At 39.8% G+C, this 12877-nt stretch overlaps 1 protein-coding gene across 1 annotated transcript; it reads right to left on the minus strand.

Moving 5' to 3' along the window:
• Positions 1-5713: 5713 nt before the first annotated feature.
• On the minus strand, positions 5714-11548 carry LOC100118785 (pupal cuticle protein-like). Its single transcript, XM_001600317.5, has 3 exons — positions 11377-11548; positions 8614-9202; positions 5714-6065 (listed from the first exon to the last, which is right to left on the minus strand). Exons 1-3 carry the CDS (start codon positions 11389-11391, stop codon positions 5836-5838), a joined length of 834 nt encoding a protein of 277 aa, XP_001600367.1. The 5' UTR covers positions 11392-11548; the 3' UTR covers positions 5714-5835.
• Between the last annotated feature and the right edge of the window lie 1329 nt (positions 11549-12877).

The following is a 12877-nucleotide window of genomic DNA, read 5'->3' on the forward strand; positions in this document are numbered from 1 at the left end:
TTAAAATGAGTCCATAAATCATGAAAATTAACAGAAAAATACTTTGCCGTAAATCTGTGTATGAGTAGGATAAAGGATTCCACATGCATTGCACAGATAAATCTAGGTCAAACTGGTGCTCATATGCTACTCGATTACTCATTAGCGCAATTCAGTCACATGCATACTGTGTATAATGGACCGCCGTCATTCCAATATTTAGGCGTGAGAAAGGTACCTTTGCAGCTTGAGCGAACCAATTGATTACCCTATGTTTCCACGCGCACGTAAATGGTTTCTGCGTTTTATTTGTTCGTTATAAATTAATTTCAAATAATATCTTACATAGCATTGTATATCTATATCGAAGCATATAATGTGTACGAATTTATTTTTTAGAGAAACGTTATATTACGTTTTTTTGAATATAATTTATTTACAAACGTAAAAACCCAAGTATAATAAGGCAAATTGAATAAATATAATTCATTAAAGGTTAACTATTTATATCTATATTAATTATATTTTAATTAATGAACAAGAAGATTTTATAGTACTATATATGTACACGGAAATCAATCAAATATACACTTCAAATTTATCAATTTTTAGAGAGTTGATATTAACAATGATTGATGTTTTACAAGTGGCGGTGGTATGCTAATTTCCGCATTCCCTTCATTTCCACCACACTGAGAGGAAAATCATGGACTCGTTGCTGGTGAGTCCCCCATGGAGTATATCCTGCGCGAGCGGTCTGGAAGTAGTTCCAGGTGCTGCCGCATATAATGCAGTAGCGCCACGGAAAATTCCTGTGACAAGTCCAAGCAATATTTTCATAGAGCCATCCGCAATTATCGGGGCATGCTCATGGAATAGTTGCGGGCGCTCGTACTGCTAGGTTACAAATCTCATCAGTGAGTTTGTGACCCGATCAAAAACTTTAAGTTAATTGAATGAACTTTAATAACAAATATCTTATTCATGTCAGATATAGATAAATGTTTTTACTCGAAGGAAATTGGAATATATGGTTTAGTTGAAATCTTGTGTCTTCCTTATCATGAAAGTTCATAAATTCTTAAGTATTAATTTATATGCATAGTATAAACTCCACAAAGTTGAGTATTCAATATATTTGGAATATAACTTTTTAATGCAGTTGCAAGTGTATAAATTAAATAAACTAATGTTTAGAGGAGTTCCTAAAAATTTTGCTTCTATCGGTGATTTGATCCAAAATTCAACTTTTCTATTAAGAAACCTACAGAAATAAAAAAATACTGGCTAATTATTGATCAAAGCAAGATAAAAAAAGATATCTATAATATTTTCTGTAAACTTAATAGTTTTTCAATTGAAAATCATGCAAACTTGGAAAAATCAAAATTTGTCAGATTTTTAATTCATAAACTATTAGGTTTATTTATAGAAAATATCATGAAGAAGAGAAGAAAACGTCTTCTTTCGTCAACGGCTCGCGACTCAGTCGCAGGCCGAGCGCCGAGCCTCGCGCGCTCGGACCCGCTCGCTCTATCTCCCGACCAACCACCGCGCTTCTCCCCGATCGCGACGGAACCGACAAGCCTGATCAGTCTGCTCTGAGTCTGAAAACATACTATTTCACAGCCGACTTGGCCCCGCTATTGCCGCGCGCGTCTTCGTGCTCTCTCTCTCTCTCTCTCTCTCTCTCTCTCTCTCTCTCTCTCTCTCTCTCTTTCACACTCACGAACAACATCGCTTCTCTGTCACAGCAGAAACACAAATTTGCGCCTTTTCTGGAACACTCAAACAAACAAAATCACACGCGCATTAATAACTACAAAACGCAATTATTATTCTCTCAGAAAAGGCGGCCTTGCGACGGACAACGTACCCTTGCAGTATAGCTGTAATGCCTTAATTCTCGTTACGGCAGAGATAATCAGTGACGCTCTCCGACGGCTCGACAATCATGCAAAAATATAGAAAATCGTTAAGAGCGTCAGAGATTTCACTTGTTGACGTCAAAAGTTCACATCGGTTGCACAATGTAATACTATTGTTCGCGTCGTCGCTTGGAAAAAGGGGTATAAAGGGTAGAGCCATTATTCAGACTTTTTTCTTGTCCTTTCGTGGCCTCTGACGTATTTCAATTAAATCTCAAGTTTTTTTTTAATTATATAATATAATTTATTTTTAAGAAGCTTACAAAATAGTAAAAGTTAATAATACATCATTTCTGATAATCCGTGTTACATCTTGACAAGAAATTTCGAGACGAATCTCACGTGGTATTTCATTTTAAAAACAAATATACAAAATAAATAAAATTTTACGCAGGATTTCGCTGGTACTTGCAGATGCTAGCGTTAGCTATCAAAATCTAGCCTCCGGCGTACCGCCTGGAGCTTAGCCATTTGGTCATCATCGCTGATTAAATTGGCTATATTTGGTCCAAACGACCGTTCAATGAGTTTCCTCTTGATATGTGCGTACATTTGATTTTTTGGTGGATAGCAAATAATATCTGATATTATAAAAACGATCTCTTCGCCAAGCATTACAATGACGAAATTGAACTGTGCTTCGTCATTATATATGTTGAATTCAGCCATCAGCTTTTTTAAAAGCTGAAACCACGACATCGCCATGCTTGGCCAAAATGGCAGTAGTTTCCGTAAGGATTCCATCGTTGGCAGTTGCTTGCCGGCAAACGTTTCATTTCTTCTTGCAATGGTCAGTTGCTGATCCATAATTGTTCATAGCACACAATTTTGTTGTAGAAAAACAGCTGAAACTTTTTCTATTATCTTAGACTGAGAAGAACTACAGGCACAGCTTTGCGTTAGACAACCCTTCGCATCGAGTACTCTTGATAAACTAGAGCTGCTTACACCATTACTCGTTCCCCCATTTACGCCCCAGCTGCTTTCACCTAACGCTGGCGCCCTCTAGTTTGCTTCTTCAAGCAAATATGACGTCACTTCCAAACAGTGCGCAGCCGACGGTCACAAATCAAGACTATAACCATCTACAGTACGTTACGCAAAATAAGAATTGAATGGCAGTTCAGCTAACCAGGGGTTGTTTACGCCAAAAGATTATTGTATGATATTAGGTTAATAACAGAACTGTATTTTCGATTGCACACAGATTAGTCTTAAACTTTTGACATTAGCCCTGTTTTAGTAAATCAAGCAGATTACTTATTTAGTATTTACTTGTACATCAGATGATTTAACACAAATCTAAGTAAAATAACTAGAACAAAAGTTTAAATATTTATCATCAATAAATACATCTAGGTACTTTTGAGTACTAAGCTAATACAAACGTTTGATCCTTAAGAGGCCTTCGGAAGAGCAGTTACATGACGCCGTCGCAACGTCCACGTGGCGCTGCGGTCAGGTGACGAAATCCCTATTTTAACAACAACTACAATGCATCCGCGTATTTTAGAAAATAATCGCTCTGTACCGGCTTTCCTTTTATTATAAAGTAAGAGTAATTTATTTAAGACTTTCGTTCACAAATTTATACTACGCGCATGTCTGGAAAGCTTAAGAAAAAGTTTCTAACCTTCAAGTTTTCTATATCAGGAAGCTTTTTGTAAAAGAAAGCAAGAAATTTATTTACAGACATCCGTTTATAACATATAAATCTGAAGGATCCTCAAATTCCAATTCTGTATCAGGCTTATCGAACCCTGATAGTTCTGGTCCAAATTTCGGCCCTGACTTTATTGTTTTGGGCTCGCCAGATGGTCCTTTGTCTAAGTTCTTTGGGCTACAAGGCTTGCCTGATTTTTCTGGCTTTTCTGGCTCAGATTTTTCGATGATATCTGATTTTCCTGTAGCTTGCGGTTCCGAACGTTGAGATGGAAGAGCAGTGCAGAGACATGATAGAAGCTATAACAAAGTTATGAAAGATTGCTTTCTGAAAACTATGTAAGTTATAAGAAATAAGAAACTTAAGAAATATAACAAATTCTTTATAAGTTATCAATGACATATTGTTTTAAAGAAATATATTTTACAAATTTCAATATATATTATCTATAAATTTTGTCGATTATAAAAGCATATATACGTTTACTGTACCTCGATTAAATGATTGGAAGCATTGGGGAAGCTAACGACAAATGGCAAGCAAATGGCGTAACGCTATCTTTTAATATACCGTACAATTATAAGAGATATCCAAAAATCATAAAATATCATTTAGACCTAATGGCTTATTCTTTATATGATTACGCAATAACTTAAAATATACGTATAACAGTATATCAGATAAATTCATTTTTATTTGTATAAAGTGTGCAATAATCAATAAATGCGGTCTATTATATGAATTAATGTTTCAAATCAGTTATCTATCTTTAAAAAAGTGATGACTGAATGTTTTGAAGAATGTTAATTGTTAATAAAGTGATTTGATTGATTGAAAAACAAATATCCAGTCTGTATTTAGTTGCCATTTTGAACTTTTAACCTCAAGAAAATTAAGTGCGCGTTAGATTTAGCTATAATTGTTAAACGTGCAATGTATAAAGTAATAATATTATAATATACAAGATAGTTATGTTTAAATAGTTTCTTATATAAACTTGTAAAAAGTAGATATGTCAAAGCTTAATTATTCAATAATATAAATCTTCTAATCTACTATATTAAAACAAATTAAGGTAACCAAATTTAAATATAATGCATGCTGAAAGGGTACATCTGAAATGCTTCGTGCTTGTATAGTTGATGCAATTAAAAAATTAACACTGAGAGGTTGACGTATTGTCATTGGAATTTAAGAGTAGACTTTTAGGAGCAACGAAACTGTGTCAGTGATCTATCACTTCAAGATCTACAAGCATCACTACGGATTGATCATTAATCATTCTCAATGTACTTTATGACCATTGAGCCATGACGCTGAATAGTCTGGAGTTTGTAATGTAACCTGCAGCTATACGCTTGATTAATGAAATGTTATCATTGCAAGCTGATGCTGTTGAGCTGCACACTAAACCTTTCCTTAATACAAGGTAAAAGTGAGTTATATGCGTTATTATTTTATACTCACTGTGAAAATATCGCTTTTCCCACAAGTAATTTTCAATGCCATTGAATATATTTCAAAAATAAAAAATTATTAAAGCGCTACGTCTGTAAAAAGCTAAAACTTAGAAACAATATCGTAATCTCTCGAAATCATATTTCGACCTTAAAAAATTACCAATGTTAGATTATGATGCGTGAATACCGCGAATACGAGCTCCGGCTGAATTCTTTAACAATAATACAGGAAAAATCGTTGAAATTTGCATCTGGAGTCTTAGTATATCTGTATCAAGTGTGGAGAGGGACCTTAAAAACTATCTTGATTTCATTTAATTTCACGTTAAAATGTATTGATCTATTTAATTAATTTATAAACTGTTCACGTACTTGAGCTTTATTAAACTCATTATAATAATCTAGTACACTACTTACGAAAAATGCATAGATAACATGTGTAATCAACGTATTATCATCCACTGTAAGACTTCTTATAATGGAGGATTATACATAGCTCGCAAATAGTATAGTCGATTGTCAAATATTGATTTTTCGCTATACTCAAATCTTAACAGTCAAGCATAAGAATGTGGATGTCAATAATCTATTAACACCCATCGTGGCATCTCAGGTACAGTCCCGAAGATAATAATTGAATCAAGGTACAAATCACACACATGTTACGCAACTCTCATGGAGTAAATTTTTTGTAGAAAAAAAATTTATTATTGGCCTAAATTATGTACAGGTATTAACGCAGTATGGTAAAGAGACGTGGAAAAATCACGCCGAGATCGCCCATCGTTGGTGAGCTGTGAATTGCTCAGTACTGGGACTGATAGCTCTGTGGTTGCTGGTACTGGGGCTGTTGGTACTGAGGCTGCTGGTAAGCCTGAGGCTGGGGCTGGTACGAACGTGCGGTGCCAGCGAATCCCTGGGGAGCACCGGGGTAAGCACCAGGAGCACCGGGGTAGGATGATCGGGGGGCCTGGTATTGGCCAGCCTGGGGTGCAGCTTGGTATTGGCCAGATTGGGGTCCAGCTTGGTATTGGCCTGCAAAAAGAGGGAAAAACAGTTTAGTTTATTGTGAGCTCAATTGAGTAAAGTAATAAATATAAGTAATAAAGTAGATTCAAACTTTTTTTATGTACCAATTTTTAACACTCAAACATAGGATAATAAGCTGCGAAATTCTGTTTCTACGGTAAAATGGAGCGACAGGTAGTATTGCGAAGCTGTACGAAGGTTAATGTACACCTAATATTTCTTAATGGATGTTCGGAAATTGGCTAGCAGTACCTCGTTAGATCGGAAAAAATTTTAACGACCAGCCTACGATAGGTAGCCGACGTGTTTTCCTATGGCTAGAAAAGAGTGACGCTATAAATTAAAGCTAAATTGTTTTTCGTGATTTATGATTAGTACCAGCTGTTGTAACTTAATTTCCCTCGGGTAGTTAAAGGCGTGTACGACGTGAACAAAAAATTCCAATAAAATTGTACACTTGGATCTGTTTAAAAAAGTGTTAAAGTGATTAATAATAGCAAACTGGAATCTACTCAATACAAATTGATTTTTACATGTATTATGCATAAAATTCAACTATATATTATATCAAACATTAGAAGACTCTTTTAATAAAATAGAGAAAATATTATGAATGATATTCCCTCCACCGCAATTATGCAAATACATAGTACCTCATTATTCAACCTATTATTTTGCATAATCACCCATAATCTTGCAGATTTTACAGTGTTCGCCGACTCATTTGATGTATTATGCAATAAAAAAAAACAGAATTTAACGATCCCTGTAATAGTATTGAAAAGCTAACTTAACACTCCGAAAGTCATAAACTCCTTCGATACAAGTAACACAAACTTATAATTACTTTAATACCGCTAATAAGATAATATCACATTCGATAATCAATTACAAAACCAGCATCAATTACCGAACCATCCGAAACCAACGAAACCGCGCTCGTAACGAGTATATTCCACAAAATCAAGCGCAGCTAGTCTCGCGTGATTTTCTAAAATTATATAAATTGTTACCTCTCACGATTTTGCAATACCCGTGCACCATGAAGGCATACCGATTCCCGACACCAACTTTTCCGTAAGCGAACGATGACGACCCTTAGCCCCTGCAATCGATCATCATCGCTGCTGAATCGCAATCAGGCTTCTATAATTTCGCGATTGTTATCGATGCAGCATAAACGAGTGAGTCGAGGTGAGCGCACTCGCGAGAGATAGAGCGATCAAGAGCATCGGAAACCGGTTTGCTTGCTACCGGTGCGCTTTTTTTTAATTCTCTCTCACTCTCGGATCACGAGACGCGAAATGATATAGCCTGCAGCACAATCGTGCGGTTCGTGACCTACGACACTTCATCTTGGCTTGAGGTACGTCGCGATGTGGAAATGATTACACGCTTCCGCGCTCTGAACTCGCTCATTTTTTTCTTTCCGATATTTTTTTCTTCTCTTTATTGTGCGGAGCCGTTGAATAATTTCCATCGCGCGTTTCTCTTCAATAAGCGAGAGAAGGAGAGAGAGCATTTTATGACGCGGATAATTAGTTTCGCCTTGATGGGTGACAGAGTATCATGCGATAGGGTAATATCGTACTTTGACGGAAATCTTGCTCGAAGGTTGTGAGGGTCCGTGTGTAATATTTGCGAACGCTATTATTCTTTCCTGTGTTGAAGGAGCGATAAAAATGAATTTGTCGCGGATGAGTATTTCGAATGGGGTGTTGCGCAACGAAAAAAAATTCAGAAGAAATTCCTTATGCATGATTCGAGCGGTTTTGTAATGCTTTATTTTTGAACGCCGATTCTTTTATTAGTATTGTAAGAGAAATTCTTTTATTAGTATTGTAAGTGAGGTATGCGAAAGAGGATACGAATATTAGAATGCAATGATCTGACTGGGCAAAAATTATGTTAATCTTGTTTTCGATATATTCATTAGGATTATTAAATATTAGCATACAATTAATTTTCAAAGCCCGCACTAGAGGAATGTTGGTCCCTTAAGGGTATCACAATACCTACAGATCCCTGTTAGTCGTATATTGCACTTTACTATTGCATAAATTATCTTTAGCTTGATCTAAAAATATCGATCGAATGCCTTGCATGCCATAATTATGTAAAACCTTTGCACCAAATATGCATCGCAATAGCTAACTAATAAAATAATCAATAGAAACTTGTTTAACTCAGTACTTTTCGCGACGCGTCTCCCCATACCCTTACACCCGATTCTCATGACATCCGATCCATTGTGCTGAACAAAGCTTGTTGTCTAACTTTCTACAACAAGATACATCTACTACCCAAGCAATATCAATATAAGGTCACTTATGATTTACAACATCTCCTTGCATCAGCGCCCGAGTGAAGGTGTGCAAGCCGTAACTCCGACAACAACTCGCGTCGACCTCCAAATTCGTATTGCACGTAACAACTAGCGATAGTACTCATAACTCGGAGAAAAAACATCGCCATCGATTTTCAATAGCAAAACAAGCATGTATGTGTCAACGCGAGTGTTTGTCGAAGCCAAGTGTATTGCGTGAAAACCGACCTTGTCCCTCACCGGAGTACTCGTCTCCTCCGTATTTGTAGGCCCTAGCCTCGGCGTCAGCGAGCTCCTGGAGCCTGGCGGCCTTCAGAGCGGCGACCTCGGGGGTGTCGACGACGGTTCCGTCCTCAGCGAGAGGAGCGGGCACGAAGGGAGCCTTAGCTCCGGCGGGTCCCTGGTAAGCCTTGGGCTCGGGTCCGAAGTGGGCCTGCTGGTGGTAGGCGGGAGCTGGTCCAGGCTGGGGCTGGTAGTGGACCGGGGCTGGGGCTGGGTTGTAGCTGGCACGGGCAAAGGGGGATCCAGCGGCGGCTGGCACGGGCTGCCCGGGATAGCCGAATGACTGGCGGCTGGGGCCGGTGTACTGGGGTCCGTAGGCTCCAGTCTCCTGGGACTTGTCCTCGGCGGCACGGGCGGCGGCGCGGGCAAACTCAGCGAAGTGTGCAGCCTTGGCCTGGGCGACCTCGGGGGTGTCGACGACGGTTCCGTCTTGGCCGGTTGGCGCCGGAGGTCCAAAGCCTGGTGCAGCCGCATAGCTACCTGGAGCACCGGGGTATTGGGCCTGGCTGGCCGCTACCGCGCAGGAGAGGAGTATCTGAAAGTGGAACGGCGTTTTTTTTTAGTTGAAAAAACTAAAATTACAGACTGTCTGCGCTACTGAGAATGTGTGGAGAATTTGTCACACGCAAAAACTTTACGGCGGCACTGCTGTACGCGTACGTTCTTTTTATTACGAGGGACTGGATAATTACGATTCAGCCGGAGAACCAGTTCTGTAAAGTTGCAGGAGAGTCAAGTGCTGATCTGGATAATTATGTATTCAAAAATAGGCGTTACTTCACGTTTTGTGTGTATTTTTGTATCGAGCGAGGAAAGGTCACTGCTGGAATGAATGATCAGTTAAGGTCGCTGTGAATGACCTGGCGAACGGCATTTCACTTTCTTAACTGGATCAATGCTTTTTAGTAGCTAATTATCTCAGAATGCTCCGATGCATTATCATTGTTTATTCCACATATACTTTATGCAAATCGGCGCGACTGGAGAACTGAAATATTTTTACCATCAGATTGATTATAGTGCGTCAGCGTTGACGAAATTCTCACGCGGAAGAGTGTCATTATTGATTACTTCATAAACATTGTCTGTTAACGCTGTAGGCGTAACAAAGCTCTCAAACTGATTTTACATTTAACGCCCGGTGATCATGCCGAAATCCAACAGTCACGTAGATCCATTCAATAGATGAATGGTGGGCGTTCACGTCGCTAGATATGCGTTGCGTGTACGACGAGATACATATTATAAGTTGATTATGGACTGAACCAATCTGATGGCGTTGTGTATTGAGGCTTTGATTCGAGACGATAATAATTGAGTTTCTTGTGCTAATATCTATCAATCACGGGTTGTTCTTTTCTCTGCCAAAATGCATTTTACAATCTACGTATAGTCGAGACTTTCTTTCAAAGCTTTTGTTTCAAACGATCCATTATCCAGTAGTTATCTACCGAGATAAAGCTTCCTTTTCGTATATTAGATGAATAAAATCAATTGGATTGCAAGACCCATAAGTGTATCCGGCAGTGGCATTCCTCGACGAATAAATAATTGTGATACGGATAACTTTGAAACGCGTAATCTCTTTGTGACCGCTGGTCGTTAGGATAATCTATTACGTAATCTATTTCTCTAGATTAAAAAATCACCCTAGTCATTCAATCTTGTTTTTAATGAATGCACACAACAGCTACGCCCTCCCGATGTATACAATTGAAATCCTTCGAAAGTAAAGGTGGAATTTTTCATTTTTTTCACGTGTCTACTAAAGTCGTACGAAGATAAGTAAAAATTCACAAATAATAGAATCCATGGTTTAAAAATGTATCTCGCGATTGATTAGTCTATCGCTTATAATAAATACTATACGTGTCAAGTGTGATAACCGCACACGTTCGCAGATTCAACGCTAACCCGAGCAGAGTTCTAATCAAAGATCGCTAAATGCTGCACCTGTGAATATCTCTCAGATTGCGTCGCGACTCGCCATTAGTCGCGGTTCGCGTCCACGTTTCAGTAGTAACGATCGAGCCTAGTCAGCCGTGCTCTTAGCCTCGTGACAACGATTCGCGCGTAAAAATTACGGGGTCGAACTTTCGCAACTCTCTCGAGTCGCAAGTTCTCATTTTCAAACTAAAAATCAATGCCTCGAAAAATTCGCAATTAAGCACCATAAATCCCATGAAACATTGTAATATCCCATTGTTACGTCACGTGCTCGTCGGGCATTTGAAAAGCGTTGCGTCACTCCAAAATAACCGTTATAGAGCATTTTCCTTTCTCAAAACGATCGGAAAGTCCCTTTTATACAATCGAATCGTAATAGAAAATCGGTGATCGGTCCCAAGCCTCAGAAGCCAACAACCGGCATGAGTTTCGAATAAAGGCGAGCGTAGGCGTACGGTAGCGAAGGAAGCCCGAAGAAAATCATCGACAGCAGCAGCGGCGACGGTAAAACGGTCTCATCGGAAAAGGTCGGGCGCGGCCGTATGACCCGCTTCACGGAGAGTCTGTTTCTCTCCGCGCTCGACTTAACCTTTCACTTTCCTTTGTTCGAAAATCCCGACGCACTCACCCGTACACCTACGTATACGTAATAGCCGCTACTCTACATTGTACTTACTCCTGCCGATTTACAGCAGACGAACGATTTTCCGCTATTACGTACAAAAAAGCAACGAAGATGAAGAAGAAGAGGCAAAAACTCACCAGTGCGTAAATCATGTCGACTGCCAAGTTTTCACTCGTCCCTCGAAAAAAATCGGAAGATCTCAGGTATCTGAGCTGTGTGTCTGTGTGATGCTGAAGAGCTAGTGCTGTTGCTGCTGCTGCTGTGCTCCTCTCCGCGTTGTCTGCACTACTCCAGCCGACCGACGCGGTTCACGCTTTCTGTGTACCGGGAGAACGCGAGGAGTCTCATTTATAAGTCCGCAGGACTCCCCGCCACACCCCCGGCAATCGGAGCTGCGCGCGCGACACCGCTCTGCGCCAGTGATAGCCGATCTCTTTCTTCTTTCTCTCTCTCTCTCTCTCTCTCTCTCTCTCTTTCTCTCTCTCTCTCTCTCTCTCTCTCTCTCTCTCTCTTCTCTCCGTCGGTCTTTCTGTCTGTCGCTATGTGTATGTGTGTGCGTGTGGTGGTAGTCCATTCTACTCGCTTTCGTCGTATACGCGCTCTCTCGCGCTCCCGATCGCCTTCGAGCGCGACTCGCTCGTCGATGGCCTTGCAACCTTGACACTTCCTCGTTCGCAGCAGTGGACACCTCTCGCTCTCCTTTTTCGCTTCCTTTCTCGCGCAGTCCTTCTCCTCTCGCACGCGGTTCTGCATCTGTATACTCGCTTGCTTGCTCGCAGCTGTCGTGGGATGTTGTTCTCTGAGTCGACGATCGCCACACGGAAACGGAAGTTGGATAAGATGCAACGACGAGTGCGTCGTAGGCATGCGTGCACTGCAGGCTAGGAGTTTAGCGAAATAGGAGGCTACGCGGACACGCACGTGGGAGTTCGCGCGGAGCGTTAGCGCCGAGTCTATGTGGGAGGCTTATGGCTTACGTGCGTGCTCAAGTGGAAAAGAATCAACAGGAGGTGTAGGCCGATGGTTGTAACGCTTGAGGAATATTTATGCAAAGGGTCTGGAATGAAAAGTTCGATGATCCATATAAGTGTTGAAAATTTGAAAATCTTATGTAATAAAATTAGATCGACAAATGTAATATAGCATCGCTAAATTTCGAGTTGCTCCAAAAAGATAGCTCGTTAACTGGCGGAGTTCCCACATCGTTACAATTATTGCTCGATACTTTTCAGAACCAAATGTATAAACACTGCGCAAACAATCCGAGATTCTGTGGGAAATAAATAACGCGAAAATGTAACATGGCAATAAAATAAGGCCTAGCAAAATTACATAACCAGAGAAAAATTTACTTTTATGCATTTTTTGCGGATTTTATAGCTAGAAACTTTCTCACTTCGCCGGTGTAAAATTAAAGCATGCAGTGAGTTTTGCATTTTTTATGGCAGTCAAGGAATAATGAATTCGTGCAAAATTTAGGGTTCAAGAGGCTTACGAAAAAACGCGATAATTGCTAACCTCAAAACTCGCTAACGCAGAAGTTCGTGTCAAGTTTTTATATTCCCTTTCTCGCGGAGTGCCTTTAAACGTTGTTTTACTAACACTGAATTGCGAATCGTTTCAAATACAGTTTATAGT

Source organism: Nasonia vitripennis, chromosome 1 (genome assembly GCF_009193385.2).
Source record: "Nasonia vitripennis strain AsymCx chromosome 1, Nvit_psr_1.1, whole genome shotgun sequence".
Taxonomy (NCBI): domain Eukaryota; kingdom Metazoa; phylum Arthropoda; class Insecta; order Hymenoptera; family Pteromalidae; genus Nasonia; species Nasonia vitripennis.

Excerpts from the sequence above, each read along its gene's own strand:
- LOC100118785 (XM_001600317.5), bottom strand. Across the intron at positions 6,066-8,613 it reads GTACTCCGGTGAGGGACAAG|GCCAATACCAAGCTGGACCC; the intron begins GTCGGTTTTCAC and ends CTCTTTTTGCAG.